Consider the following 20,763-nt stretch of genomic DNA (forward strand, 5'->3'; position numbering starts at 1 on the left):
CTCCCAACATCATGAAGTAAATATAGACATTTAAGGTGGCCACTGGGATCTTAGCGGTACATACCAGCAGAGCCGGAGAACGTGGAGACAGGGAAAAGCACATAGGGGAACAGCCTCAGAGAAAAGATGAGATTTGGGGTACACCTTGAAGCCGTAGTAAGATTGCTGGGAGGCAGAAAGGGTGACAGACATGCTGAGGGGGATGGGGAGCAGGGCTTGTTGTGCTATGTCTAGGAGCCCAATCTGGCCCATTTCATAAGTCACTTTTCTTGGAAACTAGCCTTGCCCACTGCGTGTGGCCTTGGGCTGCTCTCTTGCAACAAGGGCAAGCTGGGCAGCTATGACAAAGCCTGAGACCATAAGGCCCGCAAGGCCAGGCCCTCTGCCGCATCTGATGACCCATGACCTGGGGCCTCACTCTTTAAAGGGAAGCACCAGGCCTGGGCAGCAGGAAGCAGGCAGGCCCCATCCTGGATCTGCAGAATTGGAGGGCCAGGGATGACTGCCTCTTAAAAAGGTCTCAGGAGAGTCTTCCGCACCGAAAGGCACTGAGAAGATCCAAGTCTACGCTGATGTAGAGAAATGAGAGCAGTGAGCGGAGCATCTCCCTAATCAGTGTTGGGGTGGTGGTAGCGTCACGATTCAGGTTAACAATGACCCAACCACACAGTGCAGGTCTCACTTCTACCTTGTCTTTCCTCTTAGCTTCATTAATGCCCTTGAATGGCTTCTGACAACTGCAACAGAGTTGAGATTTATTAGGAAGTAGAAAAATAGCTTGGGTACAACGCTACCAGTTACCCATGTACTTCCATGTACAACACATGTGTCGTCTCTAGGCCATGCCTCCAAAAGCCCGTGGCAATTAGGAATATTAACTGGGTAACAAGGAGGCGGAACGATGAACACGGGACAGACTCAATTCCGACCTGCTCTGTGGACAGGATACTTAGAGGTGTGATGTCTCACTGTCGCAACTTCTTTCTCCCCGTCAAAAAAGCAGCTTTCCAGAATTCCAGGGAAACGAACGAACGAACACTTCCAAGTTCTAGGAAACAAAGCAGTGTTCGGGACTGTTCCCTCTTCTAGCTCGGCTTGACAGCTTCCAAGTAATTATTTAACATTCTGCCTTCTTAAAAAATCGAGAAACACTTGACAGGGTTATTTGTGGGATGCAGGGTGCTTAATTGATGGCAACACAGATAAAAATAGATGGGTGAAAAGGGGGCTCTCCTTTTCCTTGTGCATGCTCAACTTTCATACTGCACATTCATGACAGAGGCAGGGGCAATCCCGGGATGGAAGGGTGCACAGCTCATGTTGACAAGTGCGCATGACATAAATCTCAAGGAAAAAGTAAAGCCACCAGGGGCTGGAGAGACGGCTCAGTGGTTAGGAGCACTGACTGCTCTTCCAGAGGACCTGAGTTCAACTCCCAGCACCTACATGGCAGCTCACAATTGTCTGTAACTCCAGTTCCAGGGGATCCGACAACCTCACACCAATGCACATAAAATAAAATTGAAAAGCAAAGCTACGAAACCTGTGCTAAGCAGAATCCCTGTGTGACTCAATAATCAAAGCCTTTAAAAGTCTGTGGACTTGGCACATGGCTAATGGCACTTAGTAAAAGTGACACAGCACTGACCATGGGTTTGTCTGCACTGTCCGAGCACCACAGTGCAGACGGTCTCATTTAACCCTCAAAGCATTGGGACATTAGCTCCGTTCTATATAGGAAGAAACTAAGGCCCAGAGAACTCACACCACTCCTCTGGGGACCTGAGTGCCAAGTAAGAGATGGAGCTGAGATACGAATACGAGTCTAGGTTGTCCCACATACGGCGCCACTCTGCAAGGTCTCACTTTAATCTGGAATGAGTCGCTATCTCACACCATAAACCCTGCAGTCAGCGGTCACTACCTGCTGTGCAGTATCCTAACACCAAGGGACACGGAGGTGCATCCGAATGAGGACGCAGGCTTATCTTCTGATAGGACCAAACACAAACGAAGCCCAGAGAAATTGTGAAATGCACCATTTGTTAATAATGAAGACATATTTCTCTAGACGCGTTATCTTTAGGCCAACATATTTGTGAAGTGCTACAGAGAGGCTACAACGGGCACCGGCCTAATGCTGCCAGGGTAGTACTCCCCAGCTGGTTGTGCATGCTTATTTAAGTAATTGCCTGAACATAAATGAACAGGGGTATTAAAGTAAAGTTGGCACAAGGGACGGCATCCACACGGCACAGTCTTTGTTCCAGGCCCTTCATTCTGTCAGTACTCTCGGGGAAAAAAAGAGCAGCCGCTAAATAAATCATGGAAGTACACGAGACTGCATAAGGCCTTTTATAGTCTCCAAATGGTCATGCATCTTATATAAAGTTCATTTTCGCCTACCCCGTTTAAATGCTAGCAGCCTCAAAATAAGATCCAGGCTATTTACCTGTAAGAAGATACAATTAGAAAATAGGGCAGGAAAAAGAAAAACCAGGCGACTGGAGAGGAGACAGGACGGCCAAGTGTGAGGGGGTCGCCCGGACTCAAACCAGTTCAATCAGCCACTTGGGTTTTGCCGTTTTAACTTTACCCATTGGGGGTTGGGGGAGAGAGACACACCCTACTAGAGGTATTTCCACAAATACAGATAAGGGAACCGGTTTATTATTTGAAGGCATGAGCTGTCCGTGTGATTCCGGGGTGTCCTCGGAGTGCGCGGTGACATGCACAATTAGGGCTGCATGACACCTGGTTCTCCCTCGAGTTCTGGTGCCGAGGACAAAAGGGCCGTCCCTCGGAGCGCGCGGGCGGCCGCTCCCGGGAGAGGGGCTGCGTCCCCCGGAACCCGGCTGCGTTTGCGGGAGCGAGGCTGCGTCCCCTGGAGCGGAGCTGCATTCCCGGGTGCCGGACTGCATCCTCGCAGCGAGCCTGTGTTCCCGGGAACCGGGCTCCATCCCCGGAACCCGGCTGCAACCCGGAGAACAGGGCTGCATCCCCTCAGTCAGGCAGTGTCCCCGAGAACCCGGCTGCGTCCCCGGGGCTGGGTGCTTCCCCCAGAGCGGGGCTGCATCCCCAGGAACCGGGCTGCATTCCGGGAGCCCGGGGCTTACCCGGGACCGGGCTGCAGTCCCGGTGCCCGCCGCCGGCAGCGCAGGGTGCGGGTCGCGCACTCACCTTCCTCCTGGAACTCCAGCTTCTCCAGCATGCCGGCTTCCGCGGGTCCCGGGTCCGCCGCCAGCGCCGCCTGAGGGGGAGGAGGAGGAGGACACGGATCAGCATGGGCCGCGGCGGTCCGGCTTCTCTCGCCCCGGGAGGAGGGGCCTGCAGCGGCGGCGGCGGCGGCGGCGGGAGCGCGCGGCAGGCCGGGGAGGAGCGCGTCCCCGCCCGGGCCCCGCCGCCGCAGGTGGGCCGCGATGGCACGCTCCGCTCCCCCCCGCGCCGTTGGTACGGCCCGCGAGCAGGCGTGGGAAGGGGGAGCGGCGGTCCCGGCGCCTCGTCCGCCGCGCGCGCCGGCGGACACGCGCGTCCTCGCGCAGGTGTGGGCCCCTGGGCCCCCGCCGCACCCTCGGCGGAGGCGCGCTTCCCTCTCGGGGCCCCGCGCCGGCGGCGTACCACTCCCATAAAAGGAGAGGCCGCCCGCGGGGCCGCGCTTCGCCGCCGCTTTCGCGCGCTCTCCGGCCCCTCCCCACCCCCCCGCGGCGGATCTCTTAAAACTGGCTTCCTCCGCTCACAGCTCGCTCTTTTCTCACCGCCGCCGCCTGCTGCCAAAAGTTCACACCATTTCAATCTGGCCCCAGGCACGCCCGTCACCCTGGACTTGGGTATCTGAGACTTCCCTATCGCCAACTCGGGTTGGCAGGCGGCGAGGCTGGCAGCCGCCCGCGGCGGGGAGGAGCAGCGCCGGCAGGGAGGGGCCCGAGGCTGCCATGGCCAGCACCTGCGGGGCCACCGACCGCGGCGGCGGGAACTTGTCATTCGTACCAGCACAGAAGCAGGAAGTAGAGACTTTTTTAGTCACCTTGGATGGGTCAGTAAACTAAATCTAAAATGTCCCCTTATCAAAAAAAAAAGTTTTGATAAGATGTTTTGTGATAAAAAAAATATGCACTTTGTCATGCTTTTGGTGAAAAACTGAACAGTTCTAAGTTCGGGAGCAAGCAGTTTCACAGTTCTCACTCAACCAAGTACAAGAGGTAAACAAACTGCAGATTGGAAAAGAGGGCCTGAGGTTGGGAGGAGAATGTGAGGTGGGGGACGAGGGAAGAGTTGGAGGGGAAGGGGGTGAAATAGGATCAAAATCCATCCTGTGTTGGGTCTGGGGAGGTGGTTCATGGTTAGGAGCACTTGCTGCTCCAGCAGAGCGCTGTTCCCAGCACCCACACAACAGAAACTCCAGTTCTAGGAGAGCTGGTACTCTTTCTGGCTTCTGTAGGCACTGCATGCGGGTGGTACGTACACACATATACACGCAGGCTAAATAGAAAACATTCTTTTTTTTTTTTTTTTTTTTTTTTTTTGGTTTTTCGAGACAGGGTTTCTCTGTTTAGCTTTGCGCCTTTCCTGGATCTCGCTCTGTAGACCAGGCTGGCCTCGAACTCACAAAGATCTGCCTGCCTCTGCTTCCTGAGTGCTGGGATTAAAGGCGTGGTGGCGGGCCACCACCGCACGTCAGAAAACACTCTTTTAAAAATATGTTATATGAATGTATGAAGTTGTCAAAGAATAAGTTAAAAATATTAAAGAAGACATACTACTTGGGAAGAAATGAAACAATTCAAATGGCCGGTTATCCACCTACAAAATCACAAAGACTGCTAACAAACCAAACTACAGCTAGGAAGACCAGCGAGATCGTAGGATCAATACACTGCATCTGGTATAATAACAATAAATACTGTTTACAATCTCTGCAAAGAATGTATGTAAAATAAATGCAGGAAACCACATACAGAGTTTATATTCTAAAAACTGCATAGTGTGGGTGAGGTGGTAATAAGTGAGGGAAGATTGATGAGAAGAGATGTTGTGGCATATTAATTTAAGATGTGTTACATGTGTTTATGCTGTGGAATATTTGTATAATGAAGCAAAGATGTGTTGCGTTATTTTATGTTGCATTTGTTTAACTCTGTGAAGCTGTGTTACTGTGCCTGTCTAAAACACCTGACTGGTCTAATAAAGAGATGAACAGCCAATAGCTAGACAGGAGAGAGGGACAGGCAAGGCTGTCGGGCAGAGAGAATACATAGGAGAAATCCAAGCTCTGGAGAAGAGAGAAGGAGGAGGAGCCAAAAAAGGAGATGGAGAGGAGGACACCAGGGGCCAGCCACCCAGCCATACAGCCAGGCATGGAGTAAGAAGGAAGATATTTAGAGTAAAGGAAGGTAAAAAGCCCAAAGGCAAAATATAGTTAATATATTCTCTATATAATATAGAGAAATGGGATAATATAAGTTAGAAAAGCTGGCTAGAAACAAGCAAAGTTAAGGCCGGACATTCATAAGTAAGATTATGTTTCTGTGTATTTATTTGGGAGCTGAGTGGTGGGCTCCCTAAGAGTAAAAAACCCAACTACACAGAGTAATTAATGCAGGGCATCCCACACTCAGGGGCTGGAAGACTCAACATAAAAAATTCAGCTATCTTCCAAGGTCATGGTGGTGATATTTTATTTGTGCTCTAACAAATAAAGCTTGCCTGGGGCTCAGAGGGAAAAGCCAGCCACTATATTAAACATAGAGGTCAGGCAGTGGTAGCACACGCCTTTTTTTTTTTTTTTTTGGTTTTTCGAGACAGGGTTTCTCTGTGTAGCTTTGCGCCTTTCCTGGAGCTCACTTGGTAGCCCAGGCTGGCCTCGAACTCACAGCGATCCGCCTGGCTCTGCCTCCCGAGTGCTGGGATTAAAGGCGTGCGCCACCAACGCCCGGCATGGTAGCACACGCCTTTAATCCTAGCATTCGGGAGGCAGAGATCCATGCAGATCTCTGTGAGTTCAAGGCCACACTGGGAACAGAGCCAGGTGTGGTGGCACAGGCCTTTACTCCCAGCACTAGTTGACCATAGAGGTCTGGAGGTCTGTACAGACAGACAGGAAGTGATAGAGCTGGGCCGAAAGAGGAAGTGATGTAGAGAGAAGTAAGATGGCAGGGCACGGAAAGGTATGTAGCATGAGTATACAGGAAGTAGCTCTTTGTTGGGCTGAGGATTTCCTAGCGGTAAGAACTTGTGGCTGGCTTGTTCTGTTCTTTTGATCTCTCAATTTTCACCCCACTGTCTGGCTCTGGGGTCTTTATTATTAAGACCATTTAGCAATTCTTGTTATAGGCCATCTTTGGGTTTCCTCCAGTTCCTGTCAAAATCCCGGGAACTCTGTTTTGTAGTCACAGATAAGTTGATTTTTTAAAACTCACATGGGAAGGTACAGCTTTGTAATACCTGAAATAACCGAGAATGGAGTGGGAGGAGTCACATTTCCCACAGTAAAGCTTATAGTGAGGGCTGGAGAGAGGGTTCAGTGGTTGAGGGCCTACTATTCTCTTGCAGAATGACTTACAGTTAAGTCCCCAGCACCCTCATCAGGTGGTTTAATCTGTCTGTAGCTCCAGCTCCAGTGGCCTCTGGGGCAACTACACTATAACTAGAGTTTTCCTGTCTTGCCCACAGTCGGGACAAATCTCTGTCACGCGCCAGTCCCACAGCCACTCAGACCCAACCAAGTAAACACAGAGACTTATATTGCTTACAAACTGTATGGTCGTGGCAGGCTTCTTGCTAACTGTTCGTATAGCTTAAATTAATCCATTTCCATAAATCTATACCTTGCCACGTGGCTTACCGGCATCTTCACATGCTGCTTGTCCTGGTGGCGGCTGGCAGTGACTCCTGCCTTCCGTTCTTTCTTTTCTCCTCTCTGTTAGTCCCTCCTATACTTCCTGCCTAGCCACTGGCCAATCAGTGTTTTATTTATTGACCAATCAGAGTAATTTGACCATCCCACAGCACTATACTCATGTTGCTCAAACCCACAAAGACACATAATGCACATAAATTAGAAAAAAAAAAAACCAGGCTGGGTATGGTGGCACATGCCTTTAATCCTAACACTTGGGATGCAGAGAAAGGTGGATCTCTGTGAGTTCAAGGCCAGCCTGGTCTACAGATTGAGTTCTAGGACAGCCAGGGCCACACAGAGAAACCCTATATGGAAAAAACAAAACAAAACAAAACAAAAAAAAAAAACAAAAACAGACAAACAAAAATACCCTGTCTTGCTGGGTGGTGGTGGCACAAGCCTTTAATTCCAGCACTTGGAAGGCAGAGGCAGGCAGATCTCTGAGTTTGAGGCTAGCTTGGTCTGCAAAGTGAGTTCCAGGACAGGCTCCAAAGCTACACAGAGAAACCCTGTCTCAAAAAACCAAAACAACCCCCCCCCAAAAAAAAGACCCTGTCTCAAAAAACAAACCAAACCAAAATACATCTTTAAAAAAAGCTCACAGTACGGCTGTAGTAATTAGGACTATGTGGTATCTGCAGAGAAACCGATGTAGTAATCAACTATAATGAAATGCACCCAAACAAATACGTTAAGCCAAGCTTTGGTAATGCCTGAGGCAGCACTCCTAACCAGCAGTGCAGCATTGGTCATCCAACGGCCGAACAAACAACCCGAACCATCCCAATGCAAATCTCACATCCTATCCAACAATGGGCTCCAAATGGGTCAGAGACAAAATGTGAACCTTTTAGAAAAAAAATTTGAGAAAACCTTAGGCCCTAGGATTAGGCAAAGAGACTCATATAAAAAAACAGTTCTCCATAGAAGGGAAAAATTGATAAATTAGATTTACAAAGTAGGAGAAAATATTTGTAAGCCACATAGTCAACAAATGACTAGTGTCTTGAATATAGAAAGAATGCTGAAAACTCAGGGAGCATCTAGTCAGGACACGGGTAAAATGAAGGAAGAGACAATTCACCAGGAAGGGGGGGGGGATGTAGTGCACATGAGAAAGGGTCACCACCCTCAGCCTTCAGGGTGATGTCAGCCAGTGTACAAGATGTCGGCACACACCCATGAGAATGGGTGACGTCCAAACTGTAACAGCGTCAAGTGCTGGCGAGGAGGAACTAGACAGAAGCACTTCTACATTGCTGGCGTAGATAAAAGGAGAGGCAGGGGCTGGAGAGATGGCTTAGCAGTTGAGAACTCTTGCTGCTCTTTTCCAGAGGACCTGAGTTCGGTTCCCTGCACAGACATCAGGCAGCCCACAATGGCCTATGACCCCAGCTCCAGGGGATCTGATGCTCCTGGCCTCTGAGGGCACCTTCACTCACGGGCACACACCCACACCAAGACCTATACTCACATGCACATAAGAACAAATCTGAAAAAGACACCAGAATGGAAAGGGTGATCCCAAAACACGTTGGCAGTTTCCTATGGAGCTATGCACAGCTACTCAGTTTTCTTGAATATTTATCCCAGGGCAACAAAAGCTGTACACAGAAAAGCTGTACCTGAATGTTCATAGCAGCTGCCCTTCTAAAAGCCTCAATGGGCAGTTACAGGTGCCATTTAATGGATGATTGGTTAAAACACAGCAAATGGGCCTGGTGGTGGTGGTGGTGGTGGCACACGCCTTTAATCCCAGCACTCAGGAGGCAGAGGCAGGCGGATCTGTGAGTTTGAGGCCAGCCTGGTCTACAGAGCGAGATCCAGGAAAGGCGCAAAGCTACACAGAGAAACCCTGTCTCGAAAAAACCAAAAACCAAACCAAAAACACCAACACACACACACACACACACACACACACACACACACACACACACACACCAAACCATCTATACCACGGAGCATTGTGCTGCAGCTTCAAAAGGTCAACCAGCTGGGTGGTAATGGTAAGCATCTTTAATCCCAGCACTTAGGAGGCAGAGGCAGGCAGATCTCTGTGAGTTCAAGGCCAGCCTGGTCTACAAAGTGAGTTCCAGGACAGTCAGGACTGCTACACTGTGGGGCGTATACCCACCACCCCCACAGCTTCCCAGAGTTTTCTTGAGTGCGAGCAGCAGGAAATATTAGATAGAAGGATTTATAGCGGAGAATCTTGCGGAGATAAACAGATAGAAAATAAAGGATAGCCCCGAGAGGGCCTGGAACCTATTCCAACGGGCCCCGACTATCTCTGGCCCAGGGTTTTTATAGAGACGCCAAGGGGTGGCGCAAAAGACCTCCTCCCCCAGCACAGCCAAGTGCAGACCATCTCACACACCTGCACTCAGGCCCGTGGTCCTGATCATCCTCTATTCAGACCTGCTGGGTAAAGCCACGAGGAACCCGAGAACGGGCTCCCACACTACACAGAGAAACCCTGTCTTGAAACCAAAAGTTGGATGAACTGGGCATGGTGGTGCACACCTTTGATCTCAGCACTCAGGAGGCAGAGATAGGTGGATCTCTATGAGTTCTAGGCCAGTCTGGTCTACACAGTGAGTGCCATGCCAGCCAGAGTTACAAGGCAAGACCTTATCTCAAGTAAATCTTGGACAAGTCTCCTGGGAATTACACTGAGTCAAATAAAAGCCATTTCTAAAGATAATATATTGTATTCATGTAACACTCTGAGACAACGCAATTATAGAAACTGAGTACAAATTAGTGGATGCCAGGGGTCAGAGGGCAGGAGTGGACAGAAGTGACCATGACTTTAAAAAAGGTCAATCTGAGGGGCCTTGAGGGTGATGGATCTGTTCTGAATCTTGCCTGTGTCAGTGTCCACATTCTGCTTAAGATGTCACACTGCCCTTATCCCAGGAGCCAAGCAAAGTCTTCAGAAGAAATGACAATCGGGATACAAAAATGCATTTATTGGAAAAACCAGCTTGCCCATTTACTGCAGAGAGTTTTCCGAGTCACGTGACCAAGTCTGCAACCTTTTCACCATCCCAGAGAGAAACTGCGTTCCCTGTCTCATCAGCTGCTGACCGCTCACCTCCACCTCAGGCTAATCCACTTGTCTCCTCTGGTTCCCACACTAGGTGTTTCATACACATGGGATCACACATGATGGGTCTTCTGTCACTGCTTTCCAGAAAGGCTTTTCTTTTATCGTTGAATAGTATTCTGCTGTGCAGATATGTCACATTTACTCCATTCCTCAGTGGGTCAGTATTTAATTTAGGTAGTTCCCACTTTTTTGCTGTTAGGAACATTCATGTTCATATGTCTGTGTGGTCATGCATTTTCATTTTGGGAGGTTAAATGCCCAGGAATGGAGTTGCTGGGTCATATTCTATTGGCAATATCGTTTTTTAAAACATTTTTTAAAGATTATTTTTATTTTATGTGATTTGCCTTAAAATGTGTATGTGCACTGTGAATGCACCCAGTGCCTGCAGGGGTCAGAAGAAGGCTCTGGATTTCCCAGAAGTGGACTCAAGGAAGGTGTCAGTCACCCTGTGTGCGCTGGGAACTGAACCAGGGTCCTCTGGAAGAGCAGTAAGCCCTCTTAACTGCTGATCCATCTCTCCAGTCCCCCCTGACTGGTTCTTAAGGGTTAGGGGCCCCATCAATGTCGCCTGTCATTCTGATGAGCTGCTTCTTGGAAGACAGACATGGACAGGAAACAGGCAGGGTTTGTGTTCCCTACAAAGTGGTCCCCAACTAACAGAATGGAAACTGCAATTAGCTAGCTCATGCTCCTGTTACTCCCTTGACAGTGGATACACAGCAGTAGCCTGAACTGTAAGTATTTCTATGTGATAAGCTGGTGAAGTCAAATTTACATCCATGGGTTTTTACTTGGCATGGAAAAATCTTTCTCAGACAACAGCTACAGACAAGTTGGAAAAGACAGATGAAATATTGTTCCATCACACAGTCCTTTCTAAGAAGTCAAGGGCCTTCAAAGCTCTTAGACACCCACATGAATGTCTACAGGGTCCAAAGATGGCCAATTCATGGGCAGAAATGATTTAAAGTTGGTGGTCCTCAGTTGCCCTTCTATGGCAATGTTTTCTTAAAGTTTCAGCCGACTTTTTGCCAGACTTAATTTTAGCTGCTCTGGACAGGCAGGAAAGCCAGGGCAGGAAAGAGGGGTGTATGCTCATAACACCATCCATTGCAGTCTGTCAGGCCACTTGGAATTAGAAAAACCAGACAACCCTGCACTCCAAATTTCCTGACAGCCGATGGGAAGCCAGTGCTCCCGGGGGAACCGATGCTTCTTCCGGTGACAGAGAGGCATAGGGTTTCCCTTGCTAGTCCCATTCTGTGTGACCACAGGGGACCTTTCTACCTGTACATCTTTGACCTCTGCAGCCAATCTGAGGCTCCAGGGCTCTGGTGTGGTGGACAGTCTGCTTTGAGCTGGGTTTTACTAAAGGGATGCCTGCAAAAGATGGAGCCATTATAAACGTGGTGTCCTGGTTGGTGAAAAGTGCTGAATTATTAAGATCGGTCTTACATAATTGTGCCTTGGTACTGCAAAATATAGTATTCTGAATAATTCTCAGAAGGAAAAGCTTCACTCCAGACGCATAATCATAAAATGACTATCAAAAAAGCACCCCCTAATGCACCGAGGTCCTGTGAGGTGGCTCTGCCTTAAAAAAACAAAGAAAACTTAAATAGCTACTGCAAGAAATAAATCGACCATAAATACAGGAAAAGGAGCTCCTCAATAATTTAGTGTGCTGAACCAAAGTCACTAATCATCTCCAACTGTCTCCGAGCGACTCTGGCTGCCAGGGCATCCTCTCTGGGGTCCAGACACCACTTGCTTCTCTCTCCCTCCTGACTTCTCTAAACAGCTGCTTTACATTTCTGTGCACAGTGCCAGCCTGGAGCTAGCCTGGGCTGCACCAGCTCCTGCAGCTGTGAATGCTGCCCAACACCAAATACCAATCTTACTTAAAACAGTATGAGATTGGTTGTTCTTGTTTTGAGGCAGGGGCTCAATATGCAGCCCTGGCTGGCCTGGACTTGGTATGTAGAGCAGGCTGGCCTTGGACTCATAGGGATCTGCCTGCCTCAGTCTCCTGACTGCTGGTAGATGATGGCATCTGATTCAGTGTCGAGGCTGGACATTCCTGCTTGTTCCTGGAGTAGGCCATGTGCTCAGGCAGGGCAGTAATGACAGCGTAGATCTGTTCTCCTTCCCCATTGCTGGAATGGGCCCCACCTATTCCTTTAAGACCTGCCTTTACCAGGGAGCTTCTTTGGATCTTCCCCTTTCCCTCTTCCTGTGGTGGTCTGAATGAGAATGGCCCCCCATAGGCTCATCTGTTTGAATGGTTGGTCCCCAGTTAACGGAACTGTTTGGAAAGGATTCAAAGGTTTTGGATTAGGTGTGACCTTGTTGGAGGAAGTGTGTCACTGGGGGTGGGCATTGAGGTTTCAAAAGCCCACAACAGTTCAGTCTCTCTCTGCCTGCCGACCAGGATGTAAAGCTCTCAGCTATTGCTTCAGCACCATGCCTGACTGCTTCCTGTCCTGATAATCATGGACTTGCCTTCTGAAATTGCAAGGAAGGCCCCAATAAATGCTTCCTTATAAGAGTTACCTTGGTCATGATGTCTCTTCAGAGCAATAGAACAGTAACTGAGACATTTCTCTTCCTCACACGTTGTCTGGTCAGTTGCTTCTTTCTGATCATTTTTTAAAAAATTTACCCATAATTGAGTGCTTTAATTTCCAATGCAATATTTAAGAATTCTATATGAGAAGGACATGGCTTTTCTGGAGGACCTGAGTTCACTTCCCAGCACCCACATCAGGTGGCTCACAAGCACCTGTCACTCCAGCTCCAGGGGACCTGACACCTCTGCCTCTGTGGGCACCAGCACTTGCATCCACAGACACATAATTAAAAATAATAAAAAAAAGATTAAAATATAATTCTACAGAGACAGGCAGATCTCTATGAGTTTGTAGTCAGCCTGGTCTACACAGAGAGTTCTGGGACAGCCAGGGCTACATAGAGACACTGTCTTAAAAAAAAAAAAAGAAGAGAAAAAAGAAAAAAAAAAAAAGAATTCTGTATGAAATTATCACGTTTACATATATAGTTTCTTAAATTCCAGATATATAAAACCTAAAAGTTTTTCCCTTTATTGCATTTAAAAATACATATTTTAATTGTATGTATGTGTGTATGTCAACATACTTCTGTCCTGTAGGGCATGAACACCTTGGGTTGGTGTTATTACGTTTGTGCTTCCCCTAAGTCCTGTAAGCTCAGTGAAGAGGAAGGCTGACTCATGTTTCTATGGCTTGTGTCTGACACATATGAGGGAGCCGTTCCTTGTCAGCAACTGGATGAAAACTCAGCAGGTAAAGTTGGATTGTGGGGCCATGAATGGGTTTAGAGGTTATTTCATTCCATTTGCTCAGGCTTCCCTTGGACCCTCTTCCTACTTAGAAATGATCGGAATCACTTGCCCTTGAGTGATGAGAAAGAACGACAGCACACAGTTTTCACCCACAGGTCCCCTCCTCTGGAACTGGAGGCGGTGGGTGGCGCTGTCCAGCCAGAGAGCTTTGTCGGGTCCCCCCCACGGAGATCTTCCTTCCTTCCTTCCCCTCACGTGTAAACAACTGGTTACCGGAAGAGGTGCAGAACACACTTAACTCTAACAGTGATGCCTTTGGATTGATTAACTTGAGGGAAGGGTTTTGTTCACTTTGGTACTTTTTGAAAGTCAACTGCTATCAAAGTTATTATAGCCTTAATTTATGTGTCCTCCGAAGAGAATTTATTTTGCAGTGTCTTTTGGGAGAGACTGTAAACCAGTCCCCACAGTCCGAGTCAAGTGAAAGCCCACTTCCAGGGAAGTGTAGTAAAATAAAGGGCAGAGGAAAAGGGTTACCCTAATGAGGCCCTTTCATCTGGATTCCCTGGGCTGAACTGCCTTCTAAGTTCCCAAAAGGAAGACACTGCTAAGATTATGAAGATGCCCATTCACTCTGAATGCTTATTTTGATATCTGCTATGGGACGGGAAGGAAACATAGTGGTTGATAATAAGATACCTGTTCTTTGCCAGGAGGTGGTGGTGCACGCCTTTAATCTCAGCACTAGGGAGGCAGAGGCAGGCAGATCTCTGTGAGTTCGAGGCCAGCCTGGGCTACAGAGTGAGTTCCAGGAAAGGAGCAAAGCTACACAGAGAAAACCTGTCTCGAAGTCCCCCCCCCCCCACCAAAAAAAATACCTGTTCTTTGAACATATGCTGGCATGATTAGAAACTGGCAGAAAAGACCTGAACTGGGACCCTCCCTGAACCCACAAGATCAGCAGGAGGAGCTTGTTATGCTTCAGATCCGGTTCTGAGAAGCCCATTATTCCAAGTCTGGAATACGGTTTGTCTCTTCTTGTCTTTGAAAAGCAAGTCTAAACTTGGCCTTGAACTCAAGAGATCCACATGTTTCTGCCACCTTTATTTATAACCTCTAGTGTTTAAGGGCGGTAGTGATGGTGTGGGTATGGATTTGCTGTGGTGCAGATGGACAACTTGGGGGAATTTGTTATCTCCCTCCGCCACATGGGTTCTAGGGATGGAAGGTCATCAGGCTTGGCAGTAAGTCATCTTGACCACCCAGGTCTTTTTTTCCATTTTGTAATTTCAATGTGTATTTCTTTAATTGTATATATTTATACATTTATTTGCTTAGGGACAGGGTCTCATTTAGCCCAGACTGGCCTCAAACTTTTTATGTAGCAAAGATGACCAAGGACTTCTGATCCTCCTGCTTCTACCTCCCAGGTGCTAGGATTACAAGTGTTCTATCACACCCACCTCACACAGGGACTGAACCCTAGTGATATCTTCTCATGTGTTTACTGGCCATTCCCACATCATCTTTAGTGAAATGAGTGTATGCTTGCCCAAACTTTGATTGGATTTTTCTGTTCTTCTTACTGACTAACCGAGCTGTTAGTGTGGCAGACGGGCTCTGACATGTCCCCCAGTAACCCAGCCTCACTTCCTAGGATTCAGAAATCTGTGTACTTTGCTTTCCTTGAGCACAGGCTGTATCTACATCTTGCCTCTAACTAAGAGAACATGGTGAAGATGACAGAGCATTGCCTCCATGAGGAAGAGCTGTCTATAAGATGTGGTGTCTGTCTTCCCAGGACCTCCTCTCTCTTGCTGGTTGGTGTTGATGAGTTAGGGTTAGGGTTAGGCTGACATGTTGGAGGGGCCCATGTGGCAGGGACCAAGGCTCTCATACAGCATCCTGCAGGGACTGACCTCTGCCACCAGCCACAGGAGCTTGGGGATGGATTCGAGCCTCCTCCAGATGAGGGCTAGTGCTGGCTGACTTCCTGGGGCCTCCTTTATGAGAGACCTTGAGGCAGAGGCCACTGTTGAACTATCCTTGGAGCATGGCCCACAGAAACCATGAGTGATAAATATGTGGTTCAGGCCACTGTTTAAGTTTGTGTGTTTGTGGTACGTGAATGTTTGTGTGTGCTTGTGTGTGTGTGTGGAAGTCAGAGGTCAACGGTGGATGTTTTCCTCTTTCACGTTCTACCTTAGTTTTTGATAGAGGACCTTTCACTAAACCTGGAGCTCAATTTGGCCAGACCAGCTATCCTGTAAGCTCCAGGCATACTCCTGTCTCTCTTTCTTAAGCAATAGTTACAGTCATGTGCCACTATGCCCAGCTTTTTCCGTGAATGCTGGGAACTGAACTTAGGTCTTCACACATGTATAGCAAACACTTTACCAACTAAGGCATCTCCCCAACCCCCAAGTTGAAAAAGAACACATTTAGAGCTGGGCACTGTGGTGTATGCCTGCATGCCCAGCTTCTGGGGAGTTTGAGGCTGGCCTGAGCAAATGGAGCTACCCCATCTTCAACAAAAGATAAACTGACATCGAGGATGCAGTCGTCTGTCAGATACCTGGTTGGTGAATGTTTTCTCCATTTTGTGGGCTACCATTTCATAGTCCCTTAACCATGCCGTTGAAAGGGCAACCATTTTCAGTTTGGATGGGATCTGTGTGAAGCTGTGTGATGAGTAATCTTGATTGTCAACTTAATTGTGCTGAGAAGCACCAAGGTTAGTGAAGCACCTTGGGTGTGCGACCACCTGTCAGTATGAGGGTTAGTTAAGGGGGCACGCCTGCCTTCAGCCTGGGTGGTGCCATCCCACAGGCAGGGCCAGATGGAATAAAATGGGGGAAAATTGCCAGTGAGCTCAGGCATAATCCCCCCCCCCAGACAGACAGACACACAGACACAGACACAGACACAGACACACACACACACACACACACACACACACACACACACACACACACACACGCTGCTATGATATCCTCCCACCATGCTTTCTGGTCCATGATGGGCTGAAGCCAGACACCATTAGTCAAACTAAGCCTTTCCTCTTCTAAACTGTTTCTCCCAGGCTCACACATCCTCCTGTGACTTGTGTTTTCTGTGTCTTTGCCTTCTCCCCCTCAGGCTGTGAAGATTTACTTTAACATCCTTCTAGAAGCTTTTTTTCCCTTTGTAGCCCTCAACCCAGTTGTACATCATGACACGAGTCTCCCCCACAGGACTGAAGTTCTGGGAGGAGAAGACCGTTTTCCTTATTAACCACAGCACTACCAGGACTGAGCATCTTCCAGGCTGTGGGCGTTCCACACCTACTGGACAGTGTTTGGTCAACAACACAGAAGCTAGAGTAGTCTGGGAAGAGAAACCTCAATTGAGACGATGTCTCATCAGATGGCCGATAGGCAAGTCTGTGGGGCATTTTCCTGGCTAAAAATTGATATGGGAGGGCCCCGCCCACTGTGGGTCACTGAAGAAGGAAGCTTCTTTCTTGATGGACTGACACTGTTTCCTTTTTTCCATTTATGATAATATTGTCAACTTGAGAGAATCTAGAATTGCCCAGGAGACAAACCTCTGGGCACGTCTGCGAGGAAGTTGCTAGATTGGGTAAACTGATTGGGATATCCACCCCAAATGTGGGCGGCGCAGTCACAAGGCCGAGATGCCAAGCTGTATCAAAAGTGAGCTGAGCACCAGTAGTCACTGACTTCTACTTGATGACAGATGAAATGTGACCTCATGTTCCTGCCACTGTGACTTCCCGTCACTATGGGCCGCACCCTCCAACTGGAAGCCAAGACGAAGCCTTCCATCCTCAAGCTGCCTTGGTCAGCATTTGCAGCGATGGGTAAAGTTACAAGTGCTGGCTTTCCCTTCTTTCCTCGGGGTGCCTTTGTGCACCGTCACATCTGGTGCTCCTGTTTGCAAAGGCAAAGGACGGGAGAAGCCTGTAGATGCAAAGTGCCGCATCTGGCCTCAGGTCATGAGCCTCCTCTTGGGCAGGTGCTGTTTGCTTTCATATATCTGGATCATTGGGCTGTATGGATCAGTATCCTCTAGAGAGCTGGGCACTCTGAGCTATACACAGTGCATATTCTGAAAGCTTAGGAAACTCTCCAAACGCAAAGCGGCAAGGCGCCCTGGCCCTGGCCTTCCTCGCCTATGTGTCCCTGTCCCTGCCTCCTAGAAATCTTCCCTTTGACTTTTCTATTCATCTGTTACCTGTTTTGATTCAGTTTCTTGTGACACATGATGATACATGGTTGCTGGAAACAGTTTACTCTCCCATCGAGGTGATCTGCTGCCTTGATCTACAATCAGTTGACCCGAAGGGGGATTTATTTCTGTGCACTCTGCTTCGTGCACTCATCAGAATCTATGCTTTTACCATCTGTAGCTCTCGGCCACACCTTGGACTCAAGGATCGAGGACCTTCCCAACTCTTGCATTCGTCTCCCCTTCCTTCTCCCCTTCTCCTTCCTTCTCCTATGCCTCTTCTCCTCTTTCTAAAAAAGTTTAATTTTGGGGGCTGGGGAGATGGCTCAGAGATTAAGAGCACTGGCTGCTCATCCAGAGGCCCTGGGTTCAATTCCCAGCACCCACATGACAGATCACAACTGTCTATAACTCCGGTTCCATAGGATCTGGCACCTTCACACAGATCTACATGTAGGCAAAAACACCAATGCACATAAAATAAAAAAAATTATTTAAAAATGTCTAATTTTATTTCGTATGTATGGGTGCTTTGCCTGTATGCACCATTTTGTCTAGGCACTGTGTACATGCAGTGCCCATGGAAGCTAGAAGAGGGTGCTGGACTCTCCTTGAACTGTAGTTACGTTGTGGGCTACCATGTGGCTACTGGGACTCAAATGTGGGTCCTCTGCAAGAGTAACAAGTGCTCTTAACTGCTGAGCCCTCTCTTCCTCTCGTTTCTCATCTTCTCCTGTCTCTCCCTCCCTTCCTTTCTCTTCTTGACACAAGGTCTTGCTATATAGCCCAGGCTAGCCTCATGCTCATGATCCTCTTGCCTCTGTCTCCCAAGCACTGGAATTACAGGAGTTCTGTTCTTCCTTTGAAAAGTGTTTGTTTTACAGAGCCTTTGGGTTTTTCTACATGAGAAATCACATCACTCAGTGCCTTCTACCTTTAAGTCTTTAGTTTATAGTCCCTTGCTAACTGGATAAATTTATAAATCCTATGTGTGTATACATATTTATTCAGATTAGAACACAGCATAGTATTTGTGACTTTGTTCAGATAATATACAAAGTATACTATATGCATTATATTATCATATGTAATACAGAACACAAAAGGAAATGTTTTTCCTATTTTAAACTCACCTCTATGTATTAATTAGCACAGTGTACTGTACAAGGGTGGTGTGCACACTATACTAGGCTGTGGCCCCTCTGGATGCACACTGCTCCATTGCAGAGGATTTTGTTGCTGCCTACCTAGCATCCGTTCTCTTTTACTTTGTTGTGGAATGTTATTTTAAGATGTGTTACATTCATTTATGCTGTGGAATATTTGTTTAATGATGCAAAGATGTATTGCATTCTTTTATGTTGCATTTGTTTAACTCTATAAAGCTGTGCTATTTTGCCTGTCTAAAACACCTGATTGGTCTAATAAAGAGATGAATAGCCAATAACGAGGCAGGAAAGAGGGCCAGGTGGGGCTGCCAGGCAGAGAGAATAAATGAGGAAGAGAGAAGAGGGAGGAGCAAGAAAAGGAGAGGGAGAGAAGGACACCGGGGCCAGCTACCCAGTCACCTAGTCACCCAGAGTAAGAGGGAAAGAAAGGTATATAGACTAGAGAAAAGTAAAAGCCCAGAGACAAAAGGTAGATGGGATAATTTAAGTTAAGAAAAGCTGGCTAGAAATAAGCCAAGCTAAGGCCAGGCATTTATAAGAAAGAATAAGACTCTGTGTACTTATTTGGGAGCTGGGCGGTGGGTCCCCAAAGAGTAAAAAACAAAAAACCAACTACACTATTTCCCTTTCAGAATGCTGGGGTTCACATCCTTCCCACATATGAGTTACACTGGCTCCAGTCTCTCTGCAGCTGTCCTGACCTCCAAGGGAGGCTGTTAAAGAGAGTCAGTTCCACATTAAGTGTGCATGTCTCTGTCCATCATCCCTTCATGTCACAGAAAGGCATGCAGCTGAGAGCTACTAAGGGCCAGGTACCTTCAAGTGAAGCCATACCTGAGAGAGGACCTGGGTCCCGGAGGAGGTCACTGAGCAGGCCTGTGTCTCGCTTTGCCTGGAGCCTGCCTATGCTACCCAGGGACCTGCAGACATGAGAAAATAATGACTTTATCCTTGGAGTCTGTTTGAGGCCAATTCTGTTGCTCTACAGTTCAAGCCATACTGGGTGATACTGGGTGCTATGTCAGAGACAAGCCACACCTGCTGGAGGTCGGGGACGGGTGGAGACAATATTCAAAGTCTGGAAGCCAGAGAGCCTCACATGTTGAACTAAACATCACCAAGAAGCTGAAATAAAAGAAGTTCCACCTACAGAGAGGGTGTAGATGCTGAAGAACTTTCTGGAATGGGGCTTCCTTCAGAGTTGTATTGAGGTAGCTTTAAAAAATTAATTAATTAATTTTTTGGTCTCTCTCTCTCTCTCTCTCTCTCTCTCTCTCTCTCTCTCTCTCTCTCTCTCTTTCAGGAGTCAGTCCTCTCCCTTCACCATGTGGATTCTGGGGTGTGAACTCAGGTCATCTTGGTGGCAAGAGCCTTTACTGCTGAGCCATTATCACTGGCCCTGGGAGGTGAGAGGGAGGAGATGCTTCAGATCTGGCTGTGGCAAACAAAAAATGCTGGAGGTGACATGCCTTGAGACCACAGGCAGGCAGCCAGTGGCTGAGAGGAGTATTCTCAGAAAATCTGTGGGAAGATTAGATTAGGGTCTGCATGCACACACAATAAATAAATAAATAAACAGAAGGAATGAAAGGAAAGAAAGTGTGCCCAATGACTACAATATGGCCTCCTTGACTTTAATGGGAACATGAGAAACTAGGCAGTAAGAAATCAAAGCCTGGTTTAAAAACTATAAAGTGTGACCTACTCATGGACCATGAAAGCCACTGAATGGGCCAACCCCATAAAACAATATAGTTTATTTACTTTAAAAATAAAGGATGGAAAGAGTGCAGATGACTGAGAGTAAAGCTTGCATGGAGGAACTTGACTTAATTGCACACACACACACACACACACACACACACACACACACACAGAGAGAGAGAGAGAGAGAGAGAGAGATTTATGAATGGCTGGCTAAAATTTTCTCTCACTCATTCCTTCTTTTGATCACTGATGCATGCTGAAGAAGGAACCAGTGCATATGTGTTGTGACCTCGTTTTCACAGAATGTTGTGTACACATAGGG

General features: G+C 47.8%; 1 protein-coding gene across 14 annotated transcripts in view; it reads right to left on the reverse strand.

Moving 5' to 3' along the window:
• The window catches only part of Prkag2 (protein kinase AMP-activated non-catalytic subunit gamma 2), a 264,212-nt gene that overhangs the window by 54,385 nt on the left and 189,064 nt on the right, over positions 1-20,763 (reverse strand). For 8 of the 14 annotated variants that reach the window (XM_028879514.2, XM_028879517.2, XM_028879515.2 and 5 more), the window contains one exon: positions 3,181-3,250. The exons of 1 other annotated variant lie outside the window; for it this stretch is intronic. In XM_028879514.2, coding sequence (XP_028735347.1) covers positions 3,181-3,250 — 70 coding nt within the window. Of the gene's footprint in view, positions 1-3,180; positions 3,345-3,737; positions 3,879-20,763 lie in introns of those variants that run through there. 5 more of the 14 variants (XM_037203730.1, XM_028879519.2, XM_037203732.1 and 2 more) reach the window with 5 other exon arrangements.

The sequence above is a fragment of the Peromyscus leucopus genome, chromosome 3 (assembly GCF_004664715.2).
Source record: "Peromyscus leucopus breed LL Stock chromosome 3, UCI_PerLeu_2.1, whole genome shotgun sequence".
In the NCBI taxonomy this organism is placed as follows: domain Eukaryota; kingdom Metazoa; phylum Chordata; class Mammalia; order Rodentia; family Cricetidae; genus Peromyscus; species Peromyscus leucopus.